Raw genomic sequence first — 18,506 nt, 5'->3', positions numbered from 1 at the left:
ATTGCATACATTCATAGGAGAATTTTGAAATACAAAAGATGGCATGTTTTACTTAGCTAAAACCAAAAAAGCCAGATTGTTATTCTTTTATCAGCATTTAGCAGACATGTCATATGGGGAAAACATTCACAATACTCTAGCATACCAGTAGCTGTTTTTAAAACTTGAGTGGAAGCGTTATTCTATTTAAAGAGATTGCCATTGTTCTATGTCAAGATTCCTACACTGAGCCATACAGCCATAAAGGTTTTTAATTTGAAAAATAAGGCATTTGATTTCTGGGTAAGAAACAGTAATTCAATTTCAAATAGTAAAATACGTGGCACATTTTGAAAGGGTAATGAAATTTGTCAAAATGAGCATTTTCAGATTCATTTTTAGCTTTGAAGGGACACTATTTTACAAGAAAATCACTGTCACAATTTCTTAAATCATTAATTTAGAGCTTTTAAATTTATTTTAGCAAAAATAGTTTTTAAAGTGGTATTTCCTTGACCTGTATTGCCTTCAAGCAGTGTTTCCCAAGTGGGGGTAATTTTGTCCCCCACAGGGAGAACTTCTTGTGGTCAAGACTGGGGAAATGCCAGTGGCATTTAGCGGGTGGGGGCCAAGCAGGCTGCTAATGTCCTACAAGGCCCGGGACAACTCTCCACCACAGAAAAACATCTGAAAATAAAAAAACAAAAACAAAAAAAACCCCAAAAAGTCTGGTCCATTACTCAAACCTGCTTCACAGCAAAATCACTAAAAAGCTTTAATGATTTGACTGTTAAGGTTTTAATTTTTGAATTTTAAACCCAATGTAACAGGTCAGACTCTGAACATACTGAGTCACAGTCTGAGAAAAGGAAAACATAGGCCAAATGACATTTCTGAGAACAATTAATTTTAAATATATAAAGTCAAGATACAGAATTTTCAACACAGACACAATTGTGGCATAATGTATCTCCACTTACATAAAGCATTTCACACCTTGGCTCTATAGTAAATCAAAAAACTAGCTGGGCTTGGTGGTGCATGTCTGCAGTTACAGCTACTTGGAAGGCTGAGGTAGAAAGATAGCCTGAGCCCAGCAGCTAGAGGCTGCGGTTGCCATGATGGTACCACTGCACTCCAGTGACAGAGTGAGACTCTAACAAAAAATAAAAACAAAACTGCTGGGGAGTGAGGCGGTATTAATAGGCAGCAGTGGGAATCTACCAGGGGAGGAGGGCATACCTCATCAACAAGGGTACCTGCATAATGAACATTTGTATACCTAACCCTGAATTGTATGCTCACATCTTTAAAATAAAGAATTAAAAATAAATAACAAACGCAAAAAAACACATTGAGGCAAGAAGGAAAAATAAATAAAAGTCAGAAGGCTCCACAAACTAAACAGCCTGGAGTCACTGATTTCTTTATAAACTGTGTACTTAAATTCTGAATAGTCAATTAAATTTAATTCAAAAGTTTCTGCGCCTAACTTGCTTTTCAGAAAGCATAGCTGCTTCTCCAAATTCTTTATTAAACTCCAAAGTATTTTCCTCTGAACTTTATTTGAACACACACACACTCAAAGATTTACTCCTACTTTGTATGAATGAGGGGAATCATTGAGAAAACAAATACTTCCCATGAGATTAAATGAAAATACACTTCAATTAAGTGGCCTTATGCAATTCAGATTTTTTATCAATACTGATATTTTTAAAGTATAATTTTCCTTTCAATAAAAAGTAATGTCTTGAATCTGTTATAAAAAACCATGAACTTTTTACACTGGGACGTATTTTTATCTTAAACACATGAGAATAGTAAAAATACTAAGATACAAATTGTAATCTTATAACACCCTTCTCCACCCCAAATTGTATTTGTGACTTGTTCTGAAAAGTCTACTGTAATTAATTCAATGATCTATGCAATTCTGTATGATAACTTGGAAATCAAAAGCATTAGAATAGCATGACTTAAAAAGTAAAACAGCTTATTCTGGAACATATTTTTAAAGATTTTAAAATTCTAAGGCATTTGATTGTTTCACAACAGAATCACTTCTAAATTTAATAAAGTCCAGGGTACAAATTAGGTATCTTTATGATTTACATATTAAGTTCAAACATATTTAAAGTTTTAAGAGGAATATTACTTTTGACTTTTCTTTTAAAGAAGCAAAATGCACATCTTTCCCAGTACACTGATTACTGATTAAGAAGATTTTAATTCTAAATTTAGGAGAAGCTGACTTCATCATGTGAAATAAAAGTCTCACATTTTTTCCTCCTTTCAAATTTCTTTTGGGGGCATTAGTTTGTCACTAAATTATCTTCTACTGCTAAAGGAAAAGGCAACTAAAGGACACATTTGAACCCAAGTAAATAAGTCACTAGTTCCATTGAATGCCCCAGGGAACAATCATTAGTAAATCACCACAGTGAATCTAAGATAGCTACCACAGGTATGTGAAAATGACATTATCTACTTTAAAAAAACACAATCATCTAAATAAAGAAATTGCAATTCTCAATTTAAAAAATTAACAAACAACTATAAGACTCTCCATATACACTGAGTTTCACCTGGGGTGCTATGTGAAAATGGAATTGGAAGCTGTCATGTGGGCCACATCTGTGATCTTGACAAAGTCACAATCTCTGGGCTTTCTTTTGGTTTGTTTAATTTTAAGAACAAAGCAGACTGCTCTCAGCCAGTAGTGTTCTACAGGAGCGGTACCTACACGAGGGGTTTTGGAAAGAGATGAGAGCAGTTTCATTTTGCACAGTGGTTCGCAGTTAGGGGGCAGGGTACAGGGCCTGACACATATCCAGGAACTATCCCATGTTCTCTACCACTTTCACATGTCCCTCTGTTCATTTCTTCCACTAGAACCTTCAGTACCACCATCTGTGCCTACAGAGTAACTCCTTTCTACCTATAAAACAAGTTGTTTTAATTGTTTTAACAAGCTGAATTTTCCAAGCAAATTTAATAAACTAAATTTTCTCATGTAAATGTGTCCTTCTGTTTGGAACTTTACCAAGAGTCACTCTTCATTTCAGAAAAATCACCTCACCCACAGCAAATCTGCTTACTGTATCTGAGTCAACAACATGGCACAATGGGATCCGAATTATTTTGCAACGATTTCATTCATGGTTATGCCAGGAATAGGTGCAAACAGCCACCTGTGTTATCATGTCATTCAGTAGAGTCATGCCTGAGCATTTATATATTGATTACATTATGTTTTATTGTCAATACTTCCTTGTTATCTTTAGATCACAATTAGGGAAATGTATTAATTATTCTATTTTTAACATAACATGCTTATACATGCAATTGTTTATAAGGTTAAATACATGAGGGCAAAGGTTAACAAAATATTTTATGAAAAGGAGACATCAGATCTGACAGGGACGCAAACAACTGTCCTAATATCATCAAAGGCTCCTTGCAATTCTAACAATCCTAGATTCTATGAAGAATGTTCACTTGGACAAGAACTGATCATTAGCAAGCCTTTACTTCTACTTTTACATTTCAAAGTATTGCAATTAAGTTAGAAAGAGAAATACATGTGGTTGCTAAGATGATACATGAAAACACAGACTCTGCTGAATGTTCAAACACTGATGTGAGCAGTGGGAAATTCCACAGAGCTGATGCTTTTCACAGGTTAACAGAGAGGGGATAGAAAAATACCCAAGGCAGAGCCAAAGTCTTTCACTTTTGTTTGGTCTCAAGCAGCTACACTATTGGCCTCAGCAGCTGATGTGCCTTTATTCCGTCTGTGGGCTGAGGGTCACATGTGTTAGTTATATACCTCAGCATTTCTCTCAAAAAGTCCATTCAATAAAATATACATTGGCAAGAAACACAAATGTCCCAAATGTGGAATAGGATGAACCCAACCAAACTGTGCAAATGTCTACTTAACAAAACTCATCATTCAAAAAGCCACACCTTCAACTTAATATTGGCTTGTAGATGGTAAAGCGATACTCCTATTTTTCTGAGGTAATTGTTCTCTGCAATCCAAATGAGGGATAAGCATTATATCTACTGTGCCACTTCCTATTCATGAAAATATACTGAAGACATGATTTCAGAAACCATCTCCTGTACCCTACACAACCAAGTTCTTACCATGTCCACCTCTATTATGTCTGACCATTCACCACTAACACCTTCTTCTTCCATCATATAAGTTCCCGTCACAGGCAACGATGTGTTGACATTCTACAGATTTTCATATGTATGTTAAAATAAACTCCCTAAGACAAAGTTTGAGGAAATAGTCCCTGGTGAAATAAGGTAAACCCATACTTAATAAATAAATTCTTCTTGGCCAAATGACCAAGAGCCAGAAAATACCTGATTAAATGTGAACAAAGTGTTAAACAGAAGAGAGGGAAAAAATCTAAACACAAACTTATGCATGGTCCACATACTAAAACAAGTATAAAGTCTGCTAAACCTTATAACCTAAATATAAAATTCTTCATTAGGAAAGTTTAATCTATATTGTTATTTCAAAAAGAAAATTTTACTGAGGCATTTAAGTAATATATTCTTCATAAGATTATGGAAATATTTCAAAATTACTGTAAGCTCAGATAAAAACAATAAAACTATGAAGATATGAATACATAAACATCTTTTTAACTCATGAGTTTCTAAAAACAAAAAAAATTACTTATAATTTAGATAGGAAATAAATAGCTCTATTATCAGTGATTTTTAAATAAATGATTCTCTTAATTTCTCCTCACTGCCTTCAGATACACGTAGGATACCAAATTACCAATTTTCCGAAAACATATGTCTTTAACCACATAAACATGTGAAACATGAAAGGATTTCTGAACGAATACAGCTGACTTCCCAAGTTTCCCAGATTAAACAGTTTACTCTTGGTTCTGAGCATTTCAATGACCATCTAACATCAGTGTTTGTTTTGGAGTTTCTAAAGGTTATGGGTTGATGTTTTGGGGTAAGGAGCACATATTGACCTAACATAACATTTAAAATCTATTCAATTCAAAAATTAAGAAAATAAGGTTTGCCATTGGCTCTTTGAAAAAATAACATGCCACATCCAGGAGACCGGATCCCACAATGCTCTTACCCGCAGGGCCTCAATGACAAGGTCTCGGGCTTCCAGCTCCCCTTCCATCACGCTCAGGAGCATCCGCAGCTCTGATTTACTGAGGGTGTCCACATCAAACTCTTTTTTCTGTAACACAAATAAAACATAAGGCAATGAAAAGATGACGCCTAAGAAAGATACACACATCCTAACGGGATACAATGGATAATTTTTATCCCAGTGGTTCAGCAGATCCAAGAGGCACTGCTGAATGGTATCAGCGGTAGATCACCTGTCTTGATATTCTTGGAGGAGAAACAACAACCAAAATGCCAATTTCTCAGATCTCACCTCTAAGGAGCTGTAGTTCCCCAGCTTGCTTGCACACCCAGGTTCAAAATCTCTCCAAATTATGGAGTACAAATCTAAAGTCCCCTAGAGTCTGAAACAAAGACTCTAGGTCTGGTATATCTTGGGGAGAGGGGACAGTTTAAGCAAAGAAAGCATGGATATATTCCTAGAAGTGGCCCAATGTAAAGGCTCCTGGGAAAATATTATAAACTGCAGAACATCCAATAGTAACAGGTCATGTATACAGATCACTGTTGCAGAGGCCACCAACTGACAACCAAATTTGGCCCACAGACGTGTTACTTAGGCCACAAAGAGTGTGTGTGTGTGTGTGTGTGTGTGTGTGTGTGTGTGTGTGTGAGAGAGAGAGAGAGAGAGAGAGAGAGAGAGTGTGTGTGTGTGTGTGTGTGTATGTGTTTCCCTATTCAGCCAACATTTTAAACAATCTCAAGATGTCACCCCCAAAAAATCCAGATCCTGGTTTCTCTTTAAAAGTTAGATGAGCAAGTAACCCCAGATTCCCATTTCCATAAGGCAGTAATTCGCAGAACCAAGTTGCAGCTGCCTCTTTAGAAGGAATATATTCCTTCACATTGCCAATCCTCCCTCACCAACACACACACACACACACACACAGTACAGTATACATACTTTTGAGAGCTTGGACTGCCACTCATGTGCATTCATCTAAGCCACGGCAAGGTGAGTTTGCAAATCCCTGCTATATGGTCACCAAAGTGTTTTTTTTTAATGCAATGCCTCGGAAGCCTCTTGTCATTCTATAAGGCAGGCTTAGTAGAGAACTGAGGCTGGAATAAGTGAGCCCTCCAGAGACCCACCTACAGCCTGAGGTCAGCACCAGGGACCTGGGATTCATGATCCAACACACCCAATGCTCTTCCAACCCTGCTGTATTCTCCTCTGCATCCCTTCCCTCAGCAACTGCATCCAATCATAGGTGTAAAATTGCACTGATACACCACTGATTCTCAGTTCTTTTTGTTTCCAACTCCAATCTTTTTTCTCACAACAACTTTTACAAGTAGGTCCTCTGACATCCATTTTAGAGATAAAGCTGGGAGAGGATCGTTAGCATGTTCACCATCAAGCCTGGGTGAGTTCAAAGCCTGAGTTCTTTCCACAACGCACTCACCTTCTCCCTTCTGTAGAGAGACTCACTTGAGAAAACCAGTTACCATCACAGGAAAAGGAAACACACATTTATACCCCAAATACCTCAGTACACCCAACCTCAGAAGTCATTCTTCAAAATGTGCCAGAGTGGTACCCAATGGCTTCCAAAGTATTCTCAAAGAACCAAGTCAAATCTATACCGTATAGTCATCATTGTTTTGCTTGTATGTTTGTTTTAGTTAAGAAGCTATCATTAAGAAAATCAGATAATGTATCTAGATCATGCACCAGTAAATGGTAAAACCAGGATATAAAATCAAGTGCCATGACTCGTCCACATACTTTATCAGCATGGTATCAGCATTCTTAGAATAAGTTCTTTGAGATGAATTGTTGAAATAAGATTTAAAAAATTCTATCCATCAGCCAATACAAACTAGTTAACACCAGGCTATTCCTGTGAAGACACAGAAGTAGCCACAGCAAAGATCATAAATGATTTCAGAGGCTTTTAAAGAGGCTTGGCCAAATTGGTCATATTTCAGTGTCAAAGGGAACTTCTGGAAAGAGATATGATGGTATAAAGGGGAAAGACCAGAAATAGGGATTCTCTGAAGAAAGATTTTTCAAAGATCTCTTTCTAAAAATGGTTTCTTTTTGTGCATACGCTGGGTAGGGCACTTATTTGGAAAGGCAGGGGTTAAAGAGGGCAAAAGAAAATCAGAGCTCTTGCAAGCCTAAAGGATGTGCAGTTCTGGGAAACCTCTGCTTCCAAAGGTTAACACAGAGTTGTTTCCTGTGAATAGAAACATTTGATATACCAGGTCTCAAATTTTGCTCTCACAACACAGTAATACCACCATAACCAATTGTTCTCAAATTCTGGCATGCATAAGGATCACCTAAAGACCTTGTTAAACATACAAACAAACAAAACAGACTCCATCCCTGGAAGTTCGGATTCACTTCTGAGGTGGGGCTGTGAATCCACCTTTCTAAGAAGATTCTGCTGGCCCAAGGACTCCGCTGTGAGGAGCATTTCTGCAATATATCTAAGCCTCTGCTTTCTTATCTATATAATGGAAATCCTCACATTTACCCTGAATTCTTGTGAGGATTAAACGAGAACATATAAATGAAGTAAGTGCTAAATGAAAGCAGGCGATTGCAATTATTAACCCAGATGTTTCATGCAGAGGGAGTAGGATATTGGCCAGGATCCCATGTCTTTGAAAATCTACCAGCCCAAGTCCAATAAACTCAGTTTCTTGACTATGATGAAAGACAGGCTCTTTTATCCTGGTTTTCTCCACTGAGGTGGGAGAGTAAGCTGCAATTCTTATGAAATTTAGAAGGTAATGTTTTATTAATGATGCTGCTGGTGGCTCTAAAGATTTTAATTAATTGTGTATTTTATTGTCCCTGTTTCTCCAAAGCTTCATAAGCAAAGTGCTCCATTCTCAAAACTACTAAGTTATGAAAGACATTGCCAAGATCCTGACTCATATTAGTCAGGAGAGTCTCCTAGCCCCATCATCATCAGCGTCACAACACATGGCCTGCAACCTACACTTCTGATTTTCCATATATTACCATCAATTAAAAGGGAAATTCATTAAATTAAAAAAAACACTGGAACAAGCATTCTTGTAAAACCACAGATTATGTCACATGGAATGTTAGAAAGAAATCTGTTTCCCATAAGAATGTAATAAATGATGTATCTGTTTTAAATATACAGGGTGTTCAGCTGCCTGTAACTCCCCTTTCATGTTCCCAGCCCTGCTTCTCCATGAAGACACTACAAATTCCCGGCCTCCCATAATAAAAATATTATAATAAAACTTATATTTCCAAATTGGCACTCTCTAATAGCTGATGTTTCCATCTCCTATTCTGGCAAAACAGAATAAAAAAATAAAAAATGCTGCACGTGGCAACATGCTAGAGCTCTTAAGACTCCAAGCATGTATTTTTAGAAAAATAAACAAGTCCAGAAGCAAAAGTCAAAACAAAAAAACTATATATATTCATATGAAGTTCCATTAATTTGATGCACATATGATATAAAAGTACTTAGATACAAAAAGCTGTTATTAAAGTATCTTGGTTTAAGAGCAAATAAATTTTTCCAAGTCTTATAATGTTTATAAAAGACTATATGGATATGCAAATTCTCAAAATTAGATACAAGATAGGACAGTGAGTGCTACCACACACACACAAATTAAGAGCTCCATCAGGACACTGATGAAATCACGACCCCTTCTAACTCCAGTAAACTGACAGCAGACATGTTCACAGATTAAGTTTTTTAATAGCACCTGCTTTTCCCCATTAGAAAAGAAAAATCCAGCTTTCATTTTTTTAGTGATGGAAAGGAACTCAAACCAAACCAAACCAAACCAAACCGGCTAGATTTCAACTCCACAGGCCACTCTTCTGCCTGTTACATTTGCCAGGAAAAGTACTCCAGGAAAAGTGCTTCTTAGCACTTACTTTTAAGAATGTGGCATGACCGCTTAAACTAATTCAGGAGTCTGACCATTAAACAAGAGTGTGTCTTCTCTGGGACACAAAAAAGTCATGCATATTAATCTATTGTAGATTAACTATAATTATATATCATTTACAATATAGTTATGCACACATAAACACACACATATGGGGGACTCCCTCCCCACAAAAACCAGAATTATCTTTTGAAGGACAGGCCCCTTGAAGTAGACTCAGAATTTGTTTCTCCAGATCAAAGGGTTAACCAAAGTTTTTATCTGGAAGTTCTGAGAAGGTTTTATTACGATTTGCAGAAGAAACGTCCTGAGTAGTAGCAAACTGGTGACTGGTTCTTCCACCATGACAACACACTTGCCACACAGCAATGCATGTTCGGCATTTTTTGACCAAAAATGGCATGACCTCTGTGCCCCTAGCTTCCAATTCTCCCTGTTGCAACCTGAGTGACTTTTTTTGTTTCCCTGATGAAAAAAAGCCCTCCAGGGGAAACTTTTTGACCATGTGGAAAAGGTGAAAGAAAAAATGGCAGATGCATTAAAAGGCATCCAAATGGACGAGTTCAAAAACTGTTTATTTATTTTTATTTATTTATTTATTTTGAGTAGGAGTCTCACTCTGTCGCCCAGACTGGAGTGCAGCGGTCACTCCTGGCCACCGCAGCCTCGACCCGCTGGGCTCCGGCGATCCTTCCGCCTCAGCCTTCCAAGCAGCTGGAACTACAGGCGCGCGCTACCACGCCCGGCTAGTTTTTGATTTATTGTAGAGATAAGGGCTCGTCGAGTCGCCCAGGCGGGTCTCGAACCCACGGGCTCAGACAATCCACTCACCTCAGCCTCCCAAGGTGCGGGATTACAGGCTGAGTCACCGAGCCCGGCTCAGAAACTGTTTAAAGTAGTGGAAAAAGCATCTCAATAAGTGCACTGCATCAAATGAAGACTCTGAAGGTGACTAAAGTTTAAACATGTAAGAATAAATAAATATACAATTTTTTAATAAATAAGTTCTAGGGTTTTTTGGGGGGGGCCCTCTTGTACATATGAGAGAGGAGCAATAGGCTCAAGCTCTTAACTATTCAGCACAGCAGTTATGAACAGTTCTGAATTACATGAGGCCAGTGTGGGGAAGACATTTGCCAGGATTTTCTCTCACATTGGTAGGGGGATGCGGGAGGGGGGAAAGGGAGAGAGAGGAAGAGAGAGGGAGGGAGACAGAGAGGGAGGGAGGGAGGAGAGAGAGAAGGGGAGAGGGAAAAGGGAGGGAGAGAAGGAGAGGAAGGAGAGAGGAGAGGAAAGGGGGAAGGGGTAGAGGGAGCAGAGGTGGGGAAGGGAGGGAAAGGAGAGAGGAAGGAGAGAGGAAGAGGGAAGGGATGGAAAGGAGAGGAAGCAGAAAGACAAAATAGAATCTGGCTGAATCATCTTAAACTGCCAGAACTGAATACAGGCCAATACCAAGTTTCTACCTCTCTCCTCCAGCTCAAATCTAAAATACTAGGATTCTGTGAGGGAATTCAATAGCCACAGACAAATAGGTCCAGGAAAACTTGACCCATATCTTTTAAGAATTAATGGAGTCAGCACAATGATTGGTTGCCAAAAAGCTTCCAGGAGAAATTATTATGAACCACACTGTCAGAGACACCCTTCAGATCTTTGCTCACACACATCAGTCCTATCAGGACTGCCAGGTGAAAATCTGGTGACCAAGCCAAGCTCGGTGGCTCAGCCTGTAAATCTTGTGCTTTGGGAGGCTGAGGTGAGTGGATTGCCTGAGTCCGCGGGTTTGAGACCCGCCTGGGCAACTTGGCGAGACAGCATCTCTACAATAAATAAAAAACTAGCCAGGCATGGTAGCGCGTGCCTGTGGTTCCAGCTACTTGGTAGGCTGAGGCGGAAGGATCGCCAGAGCCCAGCAGGTCGAGGCTGCGGTGGCCAGGAGTGACCACTACACTCCAGTCTGGGCGACAGAGTGACACTCCAACTCAAAAGAAAAAAAAGAAAAAGAAAATCTGGTGACCAAACACAAAGCTAGGCACATCCTCTGGCTCTTCCCACTAACACCAAGAACACCTCTTCCGACTTAAAATTCAGTGGTTGTACCTACATTTGATCAACAAGTTTAGCACAGAAGGGAGGCAGCATGTCAGCGAAAGTGGTCAGACTAGGGCAGGGTGAGGAGAGACTGGCTAGTGGACAATCAGCAGGATAGGGCTGGTCACCTCATCTGTTTGGATCTCAGGTTGTCTGTCAGTAAAATGATGATGTTAGAGCAAGTGAACTCTAAAATCTCCTCCAGTCACCAAAGTCCTGATTTCATGTACCATCAGGGCAACTGGATTACTGGAATGAGGAAATTTAGGTCATTTCCTGAGCCTAAAAGCCTTGGAGAAGTATTTGAGGAAAACGGATTCTGTCTCTTTGTTCAGAAGTTGCAGAAACGCATTTTCCTCCTAGTTTAAGAGTGCATGCTAATAATGAATAATGCATTTAGAACTTTCTATGCAAGCAAGATTTATGCTTTGGGGATGAATAAGGGCTGTGAAGGAGGAAGAGCAATGAAACTCATCTTGAAATATCAAGGAGATCAAAATTTGAAGACTGTTTCATCAATATGAAAAAAAGTACAACTTTCTAGGTATATACAGTCACTACATTAAGAAATGTTAATTTAGTCGATTATAAATGTTTTCATGAAGAAAAGTGCATGATCCTCAGGCTCTCAAACTAGCTTTAAATCTCTAAAGCTGCTTCTTGATTTCTTGTGATTATTCCTCCTGATTTCTCTCTGTATGTGGAGGAAAGATTTTTCATTATGGGTTTGCATACCTCTGATGTTGTCCTTCCTAATCCTCCTTTCTCCCCTCATATCTCTGAATGCTCCCTTTCTTTAGCATATATCTCAAATTCCACTTTTGAACACCTTTCCAGACTCCAGAAATCTCTAGTCTCAATCCATTCTTAAAGTATATTCAGTTACTTCACTTGGTAATTAATTATGCCCTGCCTTGTGCACTGCCTCGCGATATTAAACATATTGTCTATTAGTTATATTTTCTCACCCCTACTAGATGTGCCAGGATAGCAAGAATATTACATCTTCACATGATTTTATCTAACACGTGCCACCCCCCTTTTGGTATAAAGTGCCTAGGCACACAGTATGAAAACCGAAAGCATACAATGCTACAGCCTACTAAGTAACCAGGCATTCAATCACTCATCTAGTGTTTCAAAAATAATTTAGAGTAACCTAGACTAGACAGACAACCTGAGATCCAAACACACTTGGTGTGTGCCTTTAAAACAACACACAGTACTGAGAACACAGGGTCTATTTGGTGTCAGCTCTCCAAGGCCAAGCACCTTAAATCAACCACACCGCCTGGGATCTTTCATGCAAGACAAGCAACTCAGTGTATTGAAAGGAGGTAATACCAACAAGGAAACAATGTCAGGAAGGAAACCTAGTAATGGATGAAACTAATTTTAACTAAGAGAAAGCTGGAATGAAAAGCAAAAAAGTGGCTCAATCAGGGGTGGCACCTTCTGATAATTAAGCCTGAAGCTACCTCTTTTCCTTCTTTTGGATTGCCTCTTGGGGGGGCAGGGAAGTGCGGGGGGAGCACATCTCAAATGAGGCAAATATCTATGTCCATCCTCCCTGGGCTTTTCAATGTTACATCAGCTCGACATGGGACATGGCTCAGCTCCACATGCGAGCAGACATTCAGATCTAATAACTGTCCTTTAAGAAGCTTACAGTGCATTAAAGAATATCGTCTTGATTATCTGTAGGTGGCAAATGTCAGCATGCTGATTTTCCAAATGAAGAGACTGGGCTGTGGAAGCTTAAATGATATTCTTACCAATACAAAACTCTTTTGTGGAAGAACTCAGGCAGGCCTTTGGAATCATCTCATCTTTTCAATAAAATATAAAACTGTTAAAACCCAATCATTTGCAAACAAGTATCCCCACATAACAATGTTAGCTTGACACACCACATTTACAATAACCTTTTAAACTGGTTCCCAACATATTAGTTGTTTACTAACAATTTATTTGAAGAGAGCATTTTTTTTTACCCCTAAAATCAGGATTTCTTACATGGATGGCATCATGCTGTACACAAAATTAATACTATGGTCTCACTGTTTTTGTAAGTTTTAAATAACAGGTTACACAAAAATTTAAAAATCTTTCACTATCAATGTCATCATCATCATCGTCTCTCTTATTACTGTCCTCCCATTTTTTTCCCCTAACCACCAAGAAAGAAGATAAGCCTCCTTTTTCTCCATGTTATATAAGTTTTGCAAAGGAGCACCAATCAAGAGGAGTGCAATCAAGTGTATTCAAATAAAGGCTCCTTCTAAAGCAATACTCAGGCTTAGGTGACAAAGAACTTGCCGTGGAGGAGGGGGAGAGGAGAAACACTGTTACATCCTTCCTAGACTCACTCAAAGATGAACTCTGGTCCCACAATTCTGTGCAGTTGCAGACTCTTCTAATCCTTGCCTAACCTCCTTCTTCCTGCCCAAACCTTCCCTTTATTCTCTTTTCCTGTTTTTTCTTTGTTTTGTTTTGTTTTTTGAGTTGGAGTCTCACTCTGTCACCCAGAATGGAGTGCAGTGGCCACTCCCGCCACCGCAGCCTCCACCTGCGGGGCTCCGGGGATCCTTCCGCCTCAGCCTTCCAAGTAGCCGGAATTACAGGCATGCGCTACTACGCCCGGCAGATTTTTTGATTTATTGTAGAGATGAGGTCTCGCTGCCCAGGCGGGTCTCGAACCCGCGGGCTCAGGCAATCCACTCACCTCAGCCTCCCAAAGGCGCGGGCTGAACCACCGAGCCCAGCTTCTTTTCCTGTTTTTAAACTTCCCCACATTTCATTCTTAACCTCCAAGCAATCATCCCCACCCCCACACACCACAGAGTGATGTGGCCTTGACTCCACTACTGGAAGAATTCAGGATGGAAAGGATACAGTCACCATCTTACCACCACTACATCCTTAAACACCATTTTGAAGAAAGAGAATCTAAAAAGAAAGTTACAGAAAGACCTGTAATATCTATAATATTAATAACTACAAATCATGGGCCAATAGTGTCACTATAAGTCGCTAACACTCAAAGTAAATTTTCCAATTAGCCAGTCAACATCAAGTATTAAGACACAACTTTTTTGGTGTTTTCTTTCATTTTCTTCATTCAACAAATATCTGTGGAACACGTACCATGTGCCCAGCATTGTGCTAAGCTAGCTTTGCTTTCTTTTATAAACAAGCCTCATATAGCTCTTCTGGAAGGAGGAGGTTACTCTCTCCAGCTACAGCCTTGCTGTCCACATGACAAACAGTGGATATTTGTAAATGTCTAAGCACCAAGGCTGTGAAACATTTTCTCACCTCATAAAGTTATGTGAAACACACAAGGACAGAACCAACTGGCAATCTAGCCTAGGCATGGATTCAATCAGAGAGGACAAATGTTCTTCTTGAAACAAAATTGCTCTGTGACAAATATGAAAATGACAGCAGCAACAACAACATTAAAGTCCAAAAGCAAGCTCAAACAGAAAGTTAAAATGTATTATTCAAGAAGAAAAAAAGAATGAAAACAGTCATATTCTCTTCTTTAGAAAATATTTCAATTTTCTCAATTTCTAAGCTATTTTTCTAAAGCATGTAGCTGAATCTGCAATAGAAACCTCTTTGCTCATCTCTACCCTTCACACAGGCCACCTCTCAAGGAGCCCTAAGATCCAGTCACATTTACACACATCTTCTTGCAGTGCTGGTCCAAGTCCTTCTTACAGCTCAAGGCCCAGCTGAAATGCCATCCTTTTGTGGAATGTTTCTAGATCTCTCCACTAGGGACCAGCTCCAAGATTTCTTCCTCTCCAAACTTCTAATGCAAATTATTTGTGCCTCTCCTGTCACCATTGTCTCTGACTTGATTCCCGGGTGTATGCCAGTTTCAATTACTGGAATGTGTTTCTTTTTTTTTTTTGAGTTGGAGTCTCACTCTGTCACCCAGACTGGAGTGCAGTGGCCACTCCCGGCCACTGCAGCCTTGACCTGCTGGGCTCCGGCGATCCTTCCGCCTCAGCCTTCCAAATAGCCAGAATTACAGGCATGCGCTGCCACGCCCGGCTGATTTTTTGATTTAATGTAGAGAAGAGGTCTCACTGCCCAGGTGGGTCTCGAACCCGCGGGCTTAGGCAATCCACTCACCTCAGCCTCCCAAAGGCGCGGGATTACAGGCTGAGCCACCAAGCCCGGCTGGAATGTGTTTCTTTAAGGCAGCAAAGATGGTACTCACAATGTCTCCTTCCCAGTAAGTGTTCAGTCATATGTGCTAAACATACATTATTTCCTACTTTAAAATTATGCTGTGAAACATTCAATATTCTATAGTTGCCATATAACTATAATTTAGTTTAAGGGGAAAAAAAAGCTTAGCAAAATTGGCTACGGAGACTCTTTTCCTTGTATTTACATTCAATACTGTCACCTGGAAAACAAAAAATTCCAGTGGGCCGGCTGTTAATTTGTTTAACACCACTGTTGTGCATTTTTAACAAAATTATTGTCCAGGTTACTCCTTGTCACTGTCACCATAACAACAAAATGTATACCTACTTCTTGCATATTAGCTGCTCCTGAAAAGCCCAGAATGACAAGAATGCTGGTTGGCTTCCCAAATATAGCTCTGACAAGATCTCCATTTTCCTTTCACTCCTAAATTCTTTGGTGACAATAAAAAGCAGGACAATTTCTGTTTTCCATATTTCTGTTTTCCATAATGCCTTGTCCGTTAGGAGTTATTTCTGGAGTAGGAATAGCAATATGGCCCATAAAAGTCATCACATTTGGCTAAGGCACTGAAAATAACCCAGGTCTCCTGGCATAGTTCACAGCAAAGACTATTAATATGATCCTATTGAATAATGTAGCTGTTACCCAGCTTTACACTTGGGATGCTTTCAGGATTTAAACAGCTAAGAACAAGGATCACAAACTAAATTTAAAACATTCCACTAAAAATGATATTAAACCGAAAACTATAAATTAAACTTGTTTCTTAGCAACAATCTAAATAGTCAAAGCTTAGTGAAAACATTCACTTTCAAAAATAGCCTACTGCTTTGGAGCTTCCATTGGCTTCTTGCTGCCAAATATATGCATAAAATGCACAATATGTAAACCAATTTGAAATTAAATAAATCTCTAAAATACAAAAAAAGAGAGTTGCTTGTTAAAAGAATTAAGTCCTCAGACAACAAGAAATCCAAAAATGCATTAAAATGCCTTTGATTTTTAAGGATGATGATGACAGATAGCATTCCTCTGTCCTAGCTTTCCTTTAATTTAAAAATCAGTCTACAGGTCAAGTGCCTGATATTTGAAGACCATGCCTCATTAAGTCGAAACTACTTGGAAAAGTAAAAGAAAATGCCCACATGATGCATAAGGAACCATCATCAAAATTTTACTAAAAAGTCAAAAGTTATTTAAAAAAAACCTAATAAGAATCTTTGTTGGATTTGGAAATTTGGAACCCAAACGGAGTGTATGGAAATAAAGAAGGTTCGCTTTCACAGATTTTCCATGGCTATTCCCATTAACAAGGGTGAAATCATCAAATCCCCAACTATCAGCAGTGAAAAATCAGACGAAAATGTTGAGCAGCAGAGAGGGAACAGTGACCTTGTTAACACAAATATCTGTCTGGTGATCAGAGTTTTGTTTACAATCTAACCAAATAAAACTATATATCAGCTACAGACCATAAATCAGATGGTTTGTGTTTGGTTTAATTGTCCGGTGATTAAACTAGTGAGAGCAGTAGAAAGAAGCCCATTCTAAGCAGATGAAACAAACAACTTCAACATTCCTGGGAAACAAGAAACACACACACACACACGCCTCCCTCTTATCCCTCTCACTCCCTTCTCTTTACCACCTCTGGGGGATGCAGGCGCCCAATCATTTCCCAGAGAGGCTTGTTGTCTTAATGGCTCCTTTCCTTAAAGTACCTCGCAGCAGAGAACCGATTCACAAGGGGGCAGGTTTCCCCAGACATCTTAAGAAAGTTCTCATTTTCCAAAACTTGCCAGCTGCACAAGTGGAAGCCGGCAGCAGACTGCCTCCCCCTCTCGGCTTCTCCAGTCCTTCCTCGGCTCCGGTCCTCTCACCCCAAGTGCCTTCCATCTCCCCCTCCAGAAAGCCTTACCTCCAGGGGGTGGGGGCAAGTTCAGGCAGCCCTGGAGGTCGACGCCCGGCCCTGCCCTCCGCGGCGCCCGCGCGGACTCCGCTCCGGCGGTGGGAGGAAGGGAGGGGGCGTCCACGCCCCGCTCCCTGCATCCCACCCCGAATCTTCGGCGGGAGCAGCCGGATCGGGCCGAGGGTGGGAGGCGCTCCCGGCTCTGTCTTTCTCTGCAGATCTCTGCAGCGCCTGAAAAGCGGCTTCCCAAACCCTGAGAGCGTTTTCCACCCGGGAAAGGGGGCCCCAGCCCTGCTCCAAGGTAGGGGCTGGAAACCACCCGCGAGTCCTCTGCACGGGGACGATAGTCGGGGGGTGAAAGTGAGGGCCAGCAACGGATGGAAGGGCATTCGGTTTCTAGATCCCGGCGAAGGAGAACAATGTCTCGAAACCAGGTGCAGAACCTCCACCTCACCCGGGCACGGCCTGGGAAGAGCGACCCCCGCCACCACCGAGGGATGGGGAGCGTACAGCTGGGACCCAAAGCGCTGGCGCTCTGCTGCAGCAGCGCCCACAGCTGGACACGGGCCTCTCCCAAAGGCCCTCCCCAGGACACACGGACAGACACACACAATGGGCATCCCCACACCTGCTGGGCGATGGCCCGCCTCCCCCTCGCCGCTCCCCGGGTGCGCCGAGAGGTGCTAGGCGCCCCCGAGACACGCGCGCACAGCCACGCGCGCACGAGAGGTGAACAATGGGGGGTCAAATTCGCCAGGAAACGCACCCCAGCCCTCGCCCCTGGCCAGAGCCGACCGCGGCGGAGGGAGTGGGCGCGGGGGTCGCTCGGGACGCACGCAGGGAGCCCCGAGACCCGGGCGCCCCGGGGCTGCTCCCCGTGGGAAGGCGCAGGAGAGACCTCCAGCCAGGGTGGCCGCTTCGTCCCACTCCGAACGGCCTCTAGCCGAGGGGCACCGAGGACGGCGGCACCCGAGGACGGGAGCACCATGAGGAAGGAGCACCGCGGAAGGGGCACCTGGAGGTGCCCGGGCTCACGGGACGCCCCGGGGGCGCGGAACCAGGTCCGGCAGGGCGCCCGGCGCCGCCCCCGGCCCGCGGCCACGCTCTCCCCGCGCCCGCCCCGGGAACTCGGTTACCGCCGCCTCCGCCGTGGCCCCCGCCGCGTCCTCCGGGGCCCGGGACGAGTCGGGCTCGCAGCTCG

At 41.4% G+C, this 18,506-nt stretch overlaps 1 protein-coding gene across 1 annotated transcript in view; it reads right to left on the bottom strand.

Annotated features, from left to right (window-relative positions):
* CTTNBP2 (cortactin binding protein 2) overlaps positions 1 to 18,500 on the bottom strand; it is a 168,846-nt gene extending 150,346 nt beyond the window's left edge. Inside the window, exons 1-2 of the mRNA XM_021714285.1 lie at positions 18,442 to 18,500; positions 5,117 to 5,224 (exon numbers count right to left, since the gene is read on the bottom strand). Of these exons, the coding sequence (XP_021569960.1) occupies positions 5,117 to 5,179 (63 nt within the window). The 5' untranslated portion in view covers positions 5,180 to 5,224; positions 18,442 to 18,500. The remainder of the gene's footprint in view (positions 1 to 5,116; positions 5,225 to 18,441) is intronic.
* Between the last annotated feature and the right edge of the window lie 6 nt (positions 18,501 to 18,506).

Source organism: Carlito syrichta, unplaced genomic scaffold, assembly GCF_000164805.1.
Source record: "Carlito syrichta isolate Samal-C Ts95f unplaced genomic scaffold, Tarsius_syrichta-2.0.1 Scaffold305571, whole genome shotgun sequence".
Classification (NCBI taxonomy): Eukaryota; Metazoa; Chordata; class Mammalia; order Primates; family Tarsiidae; genus Carlito; species Carlito syrichta.
Note: the sequence above shows the minus strand (reverse complement) of the source record. Positions and strands in the feature narration are given on the sequence as shown.